The sequence below is a fragment of the Rasamsonia emersonii genome, assembly GCF_000968595.1.
Source record: "Rasamsonia emersonii CBS 393.64 chromosome Unknown ctg1118621760705, whole genome shotgun sequence".
In the NCBI taxonomy this organism is placed as follows: Eukaryota; Fungi; Ascomycota; class Eurotiomycetes; order Eurotiales; family Trichocomaceae; genus Rasamsonia; species Rasamsonia emersonii.
This window is the reverse complement of record NW_013562794.1, coordinates 1-11,034: the sequence shown is the minus strand read 5'-3', so window position 1 is coordinate 11,034 and position 11,034 is coordinate 1. Positions and strand designations below refer to the sequence as shown.

Genomic DNA, 11,034 nt, shown 5'->3' with positions numbered 1-11,034 from the left:
TTCAGCCGCTCCGCCGGTCTCAGCACCAACATTTGCCTTCGGCTTGTTCTTCAGGATGCTCTTCCACTCCAACGCAACTGCACCGAGGACGGCCAGAGACGATATGATCAATCCGACCTGGAACACCTTCCGCAGCGCCTCATTGTAGGCTGTGAGGACCGTGTCATGTTCACTCGCAGGTAGCGCGCTCAGTAGTGACGTGGCGCCCCCCGACGTGATCAGACTCGGGTCAAACCCAGGGACCCCGGAAAGCCTTTGCACAAGCTGATTGCCTAGTACGTTCTCCCCAACCGAGACAAACACCGCTGCACCGAGCAGCTGACCAAACAACATCAGCGCCAACCCGATGGGCACATCCTTCTTCGGCAGAACGGTCTGGGCAGCGAGGTTTGGGGTTTGGAAACACAGGCCCAAGCCGATTCCGTACAGGATTTGATAACCGATCCACTTCCCTTCGCCGGTGTCGACCTGGAAAGTCGTGAGGAGCCCGGCCCCGACGGACATGATGCAGGATCCTACGATCGAGAACGGCGTGTAGTATCCGATCTTCGGAGTGATGATTCCACCGCCCATTGACCCTGCGACCATGGATAGCATCAGAGGCAGGAGCCGGATGCCTGATTGCGCGGCAGAGACACCTGTGATGGATTGAAACCAGATCGGGAGGAAGTACACTGTGATAACCAAGGTCAGTCATCCGGTGATCAATCATGGCTGACTATGTGGTCTTCTTACCAAATATATAATTCCCAGAGCTGATGCAGAGACTTTGCCAGAAGGCAGCAACGACGCTCCGCTGCTTGAAAATGCGCGGAGGGAGCGTGGCTGTCGTCGGAAGCCATATCTGGACTGCAACGAAACCAACAAGCAATACACTCATCAGAGTCAACAATGCGATGATCCGCCCATTGCTCCACTGGAGACTGTCAGTGCACCGGAAAGTCAAAATGACGCTGCGGGGAACTCACCGCATACGTCTGGCCACCCCACTGAAGTGCCAACAGAAGACAGACCACACCCGGGACCAGGAATGCCGTGCCCGGGGCATCCAGTTGCGACAGCTTCTTCATCCAGGGGAGCTTGGTTGTATCTCGGTCGGGGACCTGGAGACAGAAGGCCATGACGACCATCGCCACGCCCCCGAGGGGCAGGTTGATGTAAAAGCACCACCTCCACGTTACATTGGAGGTAAAGGCACCACCAATTAAGGGGCCCACGACCGAAGCCAGGCCAAAGAGGGCGCCGAAGAGGCCTTGGATTTGGGGACGCTTGTGCAGAGGAACTGCGTGGGCAATGCATACAATCTAGGGACCGCCGTCAGCATTGGAGGCTGATCAGGGAGGGAATCGGGGTACACTTACCGTTCCCGCAAAGATGCCAGCGGCGCCAACCCCGGCGATTGCTCTTCCCACGATGAAGGCTACTGAGTTCGGAGCCGCGCCACAGATGGCAGAGGCAGCCTCGAATAGTAGGGTACTTGTAAGCATGACGCCTCTCACCGAGTAGTACGTGTAGAGTTTCCCAAACAACAGCTGGAAGGCGCAACATGTCAACAAATATGCGCTTCCGTACCAGCCGACGTCGGCGAGGGAGTTGAATTCATCCGTGATTTGCGGGATAGCCTAGCCAGAATCAGTCAGCACATTGACTCGCCGCGCGACCACAAGAATGCGAGCTCTGTTCCATGGAGTGTCCTCATACCGTGGAGATGATGGTTCTGTCCAGAGCGACCAGGAACATGGTTCCAAAGACCGAGACCAGCAGGAGGACCGTCCTCAGTGTCGACGGCTTCTGCTGGGGGTCGTCGGGTTTGCTTGCATCAGGTTTGCTTGCAACATCGGGAGAGGTCTCGCCGGCGTGTGTCGTAGCCACGTCGGATGAATCTCCCGCAGCCGATTTGGCGCCTTTGGGAGTCGTCGGGCGTGAAGACACCATGGTGACCGTGAAACCTGTTGCTCCCCCTTGGATCGATTGGTCGCAAGTGGACTCGAAGCGGGAGGGAACTGTTGATGTGTTGATGTGTTGATGAATATGGACAGCTTGTGGTGGACGATGAGAACGGAACGATGTCTGTCTGAAGAACCAGCGAGGTGAAAGGAACAGGTCTGACTTTTAAGAGCAAAGGAAGAACGTGTGCCATGATATTGAAATTGTTTTGTCGGGCTCTAGGAAAGCACGAGGTTATACTGCGTCCAGAATAAAGAACTGCTGGTCGGGCGTTACTAAAGTCCGATCTGGCTGGGCTCATAGTATGTCCTGAAGAAAGGTCTGTGTTCGGGACGTAGAACAGTCCGAGCGTGGCAGGGGGTCCCCCTGCTGGGGAGCTTCAAAAGCCCGAGACGGCCCCCAACTGCCCGAGAGCTGCGTCCTGCACCTCTCCCTCTCCATCTCCATCTCTCCTGAAGACAACGGGTTTATCACTCCTGCCATGTTGACGGCGGTTCCCACCCCAGACCAGTCAGCCACTGCGAAGCCGCAGCGCGTGCTGGCCTGTGTGCTGTGTAAGCAGCGCAAAATCAAGTGCGATCGCAAATCCCCCTGCGCCAACTGCGTCCGGGCCGGCGCCCAGTGCGTGGCAGCTACGCTCGCCCGCCAACGGCGCCGCAGGTTTCCCGAGCGAGAGCTGTTGGAGCGCCTTCGCCACTACGAGGGCCTGCTTCGCCAGAACAACATCAAGTTCGAGCCTCTGCACACCCCGGCCGCAGAGCACGCCTCTCCCAGCGAGGACGGCACTCTCGACGATGCACATGCAGAAGGACCGGTTTCAGGGACAGAGGGCCGGTCAAGGGAGAAGACGGCGGTGAAGTCGAAAACAGTGTAAGTTGCGCTTTCTCGAACCACCAGCGCCTGACAAAACTCATGACGGTTTACCACCTTCAAGCGAGCTACAAATTCACCTACAACATAGGGATTTCTAATGAAAAATTACCCATATTATTCTTATGCGGCTCCTTATCTATATGAACTGGTAATTGGCTGTACCAAATAGTCAATGGGTTAACATCTGTGGTCAAGCTTTCTCCTGAACCGTCATGAGTTTTGTTCGACACTGGTGAACACAGACCGCGAGACGACTAATACTCTCTCCTAGGAATCTCTGGCGCGCCATGAGTCAAAAGGTACGGTCAAGTGTGCGAGTGAGTTCAGGCTCCCACTGACAATTGAGGGAAAGACCGTGGATGTCGAGGACGATGATGACGACGATGAGAACGATAGCGGTTTTCTGCACGATAACGATGATGTGCGTCCGGCGGTGATCAAGAAGGCGTGGGACCAGGTGTACCGAAGCGAAAGCAACGACCACCTGCTGTTTGGCTCACCCAAGACAGACGTCGATCTCTCGACCTTGCACCCGAACCAGGTCCAAATCTTCAGGCTCTGGCAGATTTACCTGGACAACGTCAACCCGCTGCTCAAAGTCACCCACACCCCCACCCTGCAGGCACGCATCATCGACGCCGCCGGCAATATGGCAACCATCAGTCCCACATTGGAAGCGCTGATGTTCAGTATCTATTGCGTCTCCGTTCTAAGTCTCACCAAAGACGAATGCCGTACCGTGTTGGGGTCGCCAAGAGAAGATCTTCTGAAAAGCTATCAGTTCGGATGTCAGCAAGCGCTACTAAACTGTGGGGTTCTACGGTCCGCGGACCGCGACTGCTTGACAGCATTGTATCTCTACCTGGTAAGCCCGTCAGGCTGCCATCGGGCATCTAGTCCGTTGACGCTTCTAGGTCTCGGTCAGTCCCGATACAGACCCCCGGTCTCTATCCTCAATGCTGGGCGTGGCCATCCGCATCGCACAACGCATGGGGATTCACAACGAGTCGACCAATGCCAGATGCACCGCGCTCGAGGGTGAGTTGCGCCGAAGGCTGTGGTGGTCGCTGATTGTTTTCGACAATCGCATTTGCGAGATATGCGATCACAAGACCACCATGTTAGATCCCACCTGGGACTGCAGGACGCCTCTCAACGTGAATGATTTTGAGATCCAGCCAGAGATGAAGACTCCGCCCGCAATTCACGAGAAACCCACCGAGGCGCTTTTCGTCGTCGTGCGCAGCGAGCTGGGCGAGTTCGTCCGCCACAGCGCCTTCCACCTCGACTTTTCCAATCCGTCGTTGAAGGCGATTGCGAACGAGACTCGGCACGGCCCCGTTCGAGAAGGCGACGAGTTGATCGCCCTAGAAAAGACTATGGAGGACAAATATCTCCGATTCTGCAATACAGAGAACCCGCTTCACTTTATGACAATCTGGACGACGCGAGGGTACCTGGCGAAACTCCGTCTCCTGGAACACTATTCGAGACACTCCAAGTTATCCGTGCAGCAGACGGATCCGCAGCGCAACGCTGCCATTTCCCATGCGCTGAGGATGCTCATGTGCGATACGAAGCTCATGACTTCACCTCTCACCAAAGGATACCTTTGGCTGGTTCACTTGCACTTCCCATTTCCCGCGTACATTCACATTCTTCAAGATCTGAAAAAGCGGCCTACTGAGGACCACGCTGAAAAGGCTTGGGAGGTCATGAGCGACAACTACGAGGCTCGCATGATGAATACGAAACAAGCAGATAGGCCTTTTTTCATTGTCTTCGCTCGAATTGTCCTTCAGGCCTGGGAGGCGCGTGAAGCATTATTCAGACAACAAGACAAGCCGGTGGAGCTACCACGGATTGTGTCGGACATTAGAAATAAAGTAATGCAGATGACGTCAAATTTTTCACCAAACAGTAATATAGAGCAGCCCAGCGGTGCTGCGGGTATCAACATGGACGAAATTCCAATGCCCATGCCCATGGAATTTGGTGGCCATGGCCTGTCGTACGGCACGGGAGGACAGGGCTCCACCGGTCCTGGGCCCGGGTGCTACCCTGACATACCCGGACAGGCTACGATGGACGTCGACATGAACCAGTTTGATTGGACCACGATCGACTGGAATTTGATGCATGCACGAGGCTGGTGAGGCTGCTATGTTCACGGGCGCACGGCTGCCTCACCCGCGTGCGATCGCCACTATTCTCTGATAGCCAGTTTTGGCAGCAAACTGGGCTCGAGACAGCAACGAATCATCCACATCCAGCTCATTGCTGACGAAGCGGTCGTACGATGATTCAGGACGTATGGGAATCATACCGTGTTGGTGGGGACATCCTGGAAGCCGCCAGAGGACAGCACACTCTCTCACTGTGGGGAATTGGACAGGTTCATTGATATAAAGTAGGCTGCTAGAGGGGAAAAGTTTCGGTCGTTTCAAAAATTCAAGAGCTGGAGGAGCGCTCCTGCTACGACTCTCATAATGGGCAGGGTTTAGCTCTTCCCTAGCGTGTAGTTGTAATTGAGCACAGGTCTCTCCACTTTTCATTCACAGTTTGTTTAGCTAGCATACTTAAAAGAATAAATACTAGTCCTTTGCCCAAATCAGCCATGACCATTGACACCTAATAGCCTTTGCAGCTCGCTCCGCCCCTGCAAGGTCACCTTGCGGATAATGCAAGGCGACTTCCAATATCCTGCGTTAATGCATATTTAGCTAAGGTTCAAGCAAGGGTGAAACAGGAGTACGGTAATACTTTGGAAAAATCTACTGTATACCGTCGCTATATGCACGGTGTGATGACTTGCCTGCAGTAAAGAATGAAATTGCTAGGCGTGTATAAAGTATCTAGGTAGGAATCCATTGAGTGATACGACGCCGGGCTGCGCCGTAGGTGACCTGCATATATATTCCCACGGAGATGCATCACCCAGGTGGGCTAACTGTCATGTTTAACGCAATCACTGGACGCTGCTCCGAATCGATCCAAAAGTAAAGCTTCCGTGTAGGCTAAAGCTTAATCTTGGTCAGCGTTAGGCTTCCTGAGGAGCACTTGCTGGATGCTTCTAGTCCGGCCTCTTATTGCTGAAGAGCTATATCCACGAACGCGAACAGCGGTAGCTAGACAAGAATTGTGCTGCCACGATGGTGAGAACAATATTAGAAAACGTTGGCTAATCCTACTCAGTATTCGGAGAGGCTAGTGCTACCACGATATTTAGAACCACAATAAAACATGTTGATGAGGCGCAGGCTCATCGGCAAGCCTCTACTCATCACTCAGCGTGCGTGAGGGTGAATTATCTGCCTCCTTCGTTCGAAGCAGCAAGCTCTCTATCTCCCAGACTAATACCCAGCCGTTATCCTATCAAGCTACATCTCAAGACTACATTCAGTCCCAACCAAGCACCGAATTCCCATGGGATCAAGCTTCATTCCAACAATACAATCAAACAGCCAACGCAAAATTCAGGCTACCAACCCTCAAGCATTACTGCTCCTAATCCTGAGTTGGATACGATGGGTCGTTTGTGGTCAGTCGGCGGGAATGGCAGTGAGTCTTCTTCTGCCTGGTTTGTTTTTTGGCTTTTACGTGGTTACTCGCAATTTTACACTCTCTTTTCGATAGTCGAAACCGGTAGATAGAATTGTCGCTCCACTCGATGCAAGAATGAGACACCGTACATTTGATACGACGCGTCTTGCGTCGCTCGAGGTGGACACAGGCACCATCCTGGACATGCTGGAGGAAGTGCGTGCGTCGGGGTATTTTCTAGGTTTATTTACCGACGGCACTAGCATTAGATCCGACTAGACGTTATTTATTATCGTAATGTCCTAAAAACCGAAACCCCGACCTTCGGATTCCGGGCTGCATTTTCCTTTGATCTTCCCGGTGCACATCATCCATTACGACGAAAACTGGCCCATCTTCTCGCTGACTCGGAAGGTCGGCTGGCGATGCCTAAAATCCCCCGGTTTGCGCTATGGACGCCAAACCAATGTTTCTCTGACTCTCTGAGTACATGTACCCTTGGTTTGATGCAATAATCATTCCCTAGGGGAGAAACATAGGTTTACCATTCGCGCTGAACTTAACTCGCCATGGCAAAAGATCCAACTTTCGAAGGTACGTTGGTAGTCGCATCCATCATATCATTTTGGTCCTGACGACATGATACAGAGGTCACGGCCTGTCAAAGGGCCCTGTTCGAATGGGCAGACAGTTATGACACGAAAGTGAGTTTATCAATCAATCACTCACAATTCGTCTCTCTGACTCTTTTCAGGATTGGGAGCGTCTCAAGAAATGCGTCGCACCCACCCTTAGAGTATGTCAATCACCAATCGATCCATGAGGATCTTTCGCTCATTCAATATCCCACAGATTGATTACCGTTCCTTCTTGGATAAGCTGTGGGAAGCCATGCCCAGTGATGAGTTCATCATGATGGCCTCTGACCCGCGGTTTTTGGGCAACCCTCTGCTGAAGACGCAGCACTTTATCGGCCTCAGCACGTGGCAAAAGGTCAGCGACGACGAGATCGTGGGGACGCATCAGCTGCGGGTGCCGCATCAGAAATACACCGACAGCAGCATGCGAGAGGTCGCGGTCAAGGGCCACGCCCACGGCACCGCCACCATGTGGTACAAGCGGGTGGAGCACGAGTGGAAGTTTGCCGGAGTGTGTCCGCAGATCCGATGGTGTGAATATGATTATGACAAGGTGTTTGCAGAGGGTAAGGATCATTTTGGAGAGAATGGAGAGAATGGCGCAGATCATAATGCTGCGTGATAGCCAGTAATACATATTACTCTACTTCCACTTTTGTAGAATTCTACATCTCATCCTATCCACATCACCGTCGATTTGCTCCATTGATTTATGGTGAAGATAGTGTTAGTCTACTCGCGTTAAAGGATTTCGTCGAAGAGGTCTAGTGGAGATAGCGGGATGCTCGCTTGGCTAACCAACAGCCATTGATCTGGGCGAGCGTCGGATTATTTGTTCGTGAACGACGCTTTATCATAATAAGAGTAACATCTAGTTCAGTCTAGATGGAGAGAAAAGAGCATAAAGATTTATAGGTCAGACATGAAGCCTAATAGATTACTGTAGAGAGCAATTTGGAAAGATGGTCGAGGACTATTTAGATGGTTGGTCCATGAGAAATCAGAGAGAGCTTGTATCAAACAGCATTCTTTCATAGATAAATATCAGGATCTGTCGCAAATATATCATTCAACTAAAAAAGGTGTGCTAATACTACTTCTTATCAAAGTAGGCTATAAATAGTAATATATCGCAAGTGGTATATGGTATCCATTCTCGTGATAAGATCAATTTCGTCTATGAATAGCGCAGCAGAAAAAAGAAACACAAAGGCTCCATCATAACTGTCTTCTAGCTGTAGTACTCCTCCAACCACGCCCTCAATGCCCCAATCGTGGGATACTCGAGGAATAGACTGCCTCCGACGGCGATGCCGAGATCCTCGCGGAATTTCTCGGCAATGACCAGACTCATCAGACTGTCGACGCCGAGATTGGCAAACGCCGCGTCGTCGGTCAGATCCGACACGTCCATTCCGGCTTCTTTGGCGATCAGCACGAGGGCTTTGCGCGCTGTGCTGTCCGAATCCACCGCCGCTGGTGCTGGAGGAGGAGCGACTTTTGCCACGGCTGGTGGAGCCGGCGGAGTCGCAGCTGATGTGGCCTTCTGCGGCGCTACCTTGACGGTTGGAGCTGCTGCTGTTGCTGGTGTAGGTTCTGTTGCGTAAGATTTCGCTGCCGCCGAGTCCGGCGCAGAGAAGAACCGGTTCAAAAGAATGCGTGGATACCGGCGGAATTGGATGCCACCCACCATTCCCATAATGTCACCATCCTGAAGGATGTAGACGTCGCCCAAGTACACCGACGGATCCTCGCTGGTCGGGATCATCTTGACATACGACCGGTATTTCTGGCCAGCGACGAGCGGGCGGGCGAACCGCATGCTGTTCCATCCCGGCGTCACACAAAAGGTGTTGGCCGTGTCGCTGGCGTCCGAGACGTTCATGACAAAGCCCGCGAGATGCGCCACGCTGTCGATGAAATACGGCGGCACAGTGTAGTTACCACCGCAGTGGACCTGCTTGAGCGTGACATCGGCAAATGCCTCGAACTCGTTCATGACAACGGCCTGCATGCCGCGGTACTTGTCGGCGTAGTCGACCAGGTTTTGTGCAAACAGAGTGTATGCCATGCTGTGCGAGAAGCGGTTGGCAACCCCTTCCGCCGCAAGGCGCTCGAGCGCCTCGATGCGGCCCTGGACAAGGTGTACCAGCGGACTCCACGACGACAGCCACTCCTTTGCATTGCCGTAGAAGATGCGGCAAGTGGCAAATGGATCCGAAGCACTTCCGTCGCCGTGGACATTCTGCCAAACGACGTCGGCCACGGCGGTGTTGATATCGGCAGTGGTCGCGGTGACACGGATGAGTTGTGGCGTCTTGGTGTTGCTCTGGGCCACGAGGCCTTTGGTGACCTCCAAATTGGCAATGTTGATATCAACAGTCTTGGCATTGGGTACCAGTTGTTTGTAGAGGTATTCTCCCAGTGTGTAAGCAATATCGGCGTGGATCGACTATGCGCAAGCGTCAGTATTGATCTCCGTCAATCAAAAAGAAAAGTTCACTTACCGAAGTCACCACACCGCATCCATTCATTTTATGTCCGTGTGCAGCAGCGAAAAATTCAGGCTGCATCAAGTCGGACTGCATGACAACCTTGCCGGACGATCCTTCAAATGTCTCCTCGATGATCTGCTGAACGGTAGCAGTCCTGAGGCTTGATGCTGGAGCGTTCGAAATGCAGGCCTGTCCTCGGGTAAGGCCCTTTTCGGCATCGTAGAAAGTGTTGCCCTTGGTGAGGGCCCAATCTCCGTTGTACTGGATCCAGTATTTCTTGTCGTTCCAGCTATAAGTGGGCAGATCCAAGAGGCGAAGCGAGGCTTCGAATGGCCGGTGAAATTCGTCCCAGCGGACTTGCACGCCAGCGCAGTGCAGTTGCCCCAAGCTCTGAGCGAGGGTGGTCCAGTTGTCTTCGCCGCGGCGGAACGAGCCCACGGCGATGGGAGCTGGATCGATGGTCGCTTTAATAAAGGCAGTACAGACGGGATGCGGGCCGACTTCGATCCACACAGTGTCCTTGTCGACAATCGACGTGGCCTGCGCGCTCTCCATGGCAGAGAGGAAGTCAACCGTTTGGCGAGTCGCTCGTCTCACGTACTCGGCGTTCAAGGACTTTTCGTCAAAGACGACCTTGCCCAACAGAGGAGACACGACCGGCAGCGTTGGCGCGCGGAAGAGAACACCCTTTCTTGCCGTCTCTTCGAATGCATCCAGGATTGGATCCATCTGGGCGGAGTGGAAGGCAAAGGGGACGTCGAGGAAGATGCACCGATGCCCTCTTTCCTTCAGAAGGACCGCCAAAGCCTCCATCTGCTCCGTCGTTCCGCTGACCACAGTCTCCTTGGGCCCATTGACGCAAGCGAGGTCATATGGCATGTTATTTGCCGCGCTTTCAATGTCCGCTCGAGAGGACTTGACGGCCATCATCTTGTGGCTTCCAACGGTGCACAGAGACTCGAGCATCCGAGCCCGCGAGCCGACGAGGAAGATCGCATCGCTTGCCGAAAGCACACCGGCAACACAGAAGGCCGCATACTCGCCCAGACTGTGTCCCATGACAACCTCAGGCTTGACACCCAGTGTTTCCCAGTACTTGGCCAATGCAATTTGGATACAGGTATGGGCGACTTGGGTGATGACCGGCGAAAAGGCGTGGTCTTTAGGGAAGCTACCATCGACGGCTGGTATAAAAGATGGGAAACCATGTCGCTGGGCCAGACGATCCAGGTGTTCGATCTGAGCACGGAAAAAGGGTGAATGATGGTAGAGCTGCAAGTTCATCGACTTGTCGGCGGCACCTTGCCCAGTGAAGACGAAGGCGACCGGCGGCGCACCCGTGGCAGGAATTGGTTTCTGAGACTCCACACTATCCAACTTGGAAGTGAGCTGCTGCTTCACGCCGTTGATGTCTGCAGCATGGATCGCCAAGCGATGGTTGTGGTGGTAACGTCTCGCCGTCAGGGAGTACGCCAGGTCGGCCAGAGAGACATCTTCATTCTTCTCCAAGTAGGCGAGTAATCGCTGGATGTTGCCTT

At 53.4% G+C, this 11,034-nt stretch overlaps 4 protein-coding genes across 4 annotated transcripts; 2 read left to right on the top strand and 2 right to left on the bottom strand.

Moving 5' to 3' along the window:
* On the bottom strand, positions 1–1,935 carry T310_8304 (MFS aflatoxin efflux pump; the record flags this gene model as incomplete). The annotated part of the gene is made up of 5 exons (XM_013468916.1): positions 1–674; positions 736–916; positions 969–1,304; positions 1,362–1,622; positions 1,702–1,935. Coding segments are annotated over 5 exons (1,686 nt in total), but the record flags the coding sequence as incomplete, so codon positions are not given.
* A 493-nt stretch (positions 1,936–2,428) lies between these two features.
* On the top strand, positions 2,429–4,976 carry T310_8303 (C6 zinc finger domain protein; the record flags this gene model as incomplete). The annotated part of the gene is made up of 4 exons (XM_013468915.1): positions 2,429–2,817; positions 3,092–3,119; positions 3,173–3,685; positions 3,735–4,976. 4 exons carry the CDS (start codon positions 2,429–2,431, stop codon positions 4,974–4,976), a joined length of 2,172 nt encoding a protein of 723 aa, XP_013324369.1.
* A 1,956-nt stretch (positions 4,977–6,932) lies between these two features.
* T310_8302 (Scytalone dehydratase) lies at positions 6,933–7,710 on the top strand (the record flags this gene model as incomplete). Its single annotated transcript, XM_013468914.1, has 5 exons — positions 6,933–6,957; positions 7,012–7,067; positions 7,118–7,159; positions 7,216–7,512; positions 7,663–7,710. The coding sequence occupies 5 exons, from the start codon at positions 6,933–6,935 to the stop codon at positions 7,708–7,710; spliced, it is 468 nt and encodes a 155-aa protein (XP_013324368.1).
* A 522-nt stretch (positions 7,711–8,232) lies between these two features.
* T310_8301 (uncharacterized protein) lies at positions 8,233–11,029 on the bottom strand (the record flags this gene model as incomplete). Its single annotated transcript, XM_013468913.1, has 2 exons — positions 8,233–9,453; positions 9,509–11,029. Coding segments are annotated over 2 exons (2,742 nt in total), but the record flags the coding sequence as incomplete, so codon positions are not given.
* Positions 11,030–11,034: the final 5 nt, after the last annotated feature.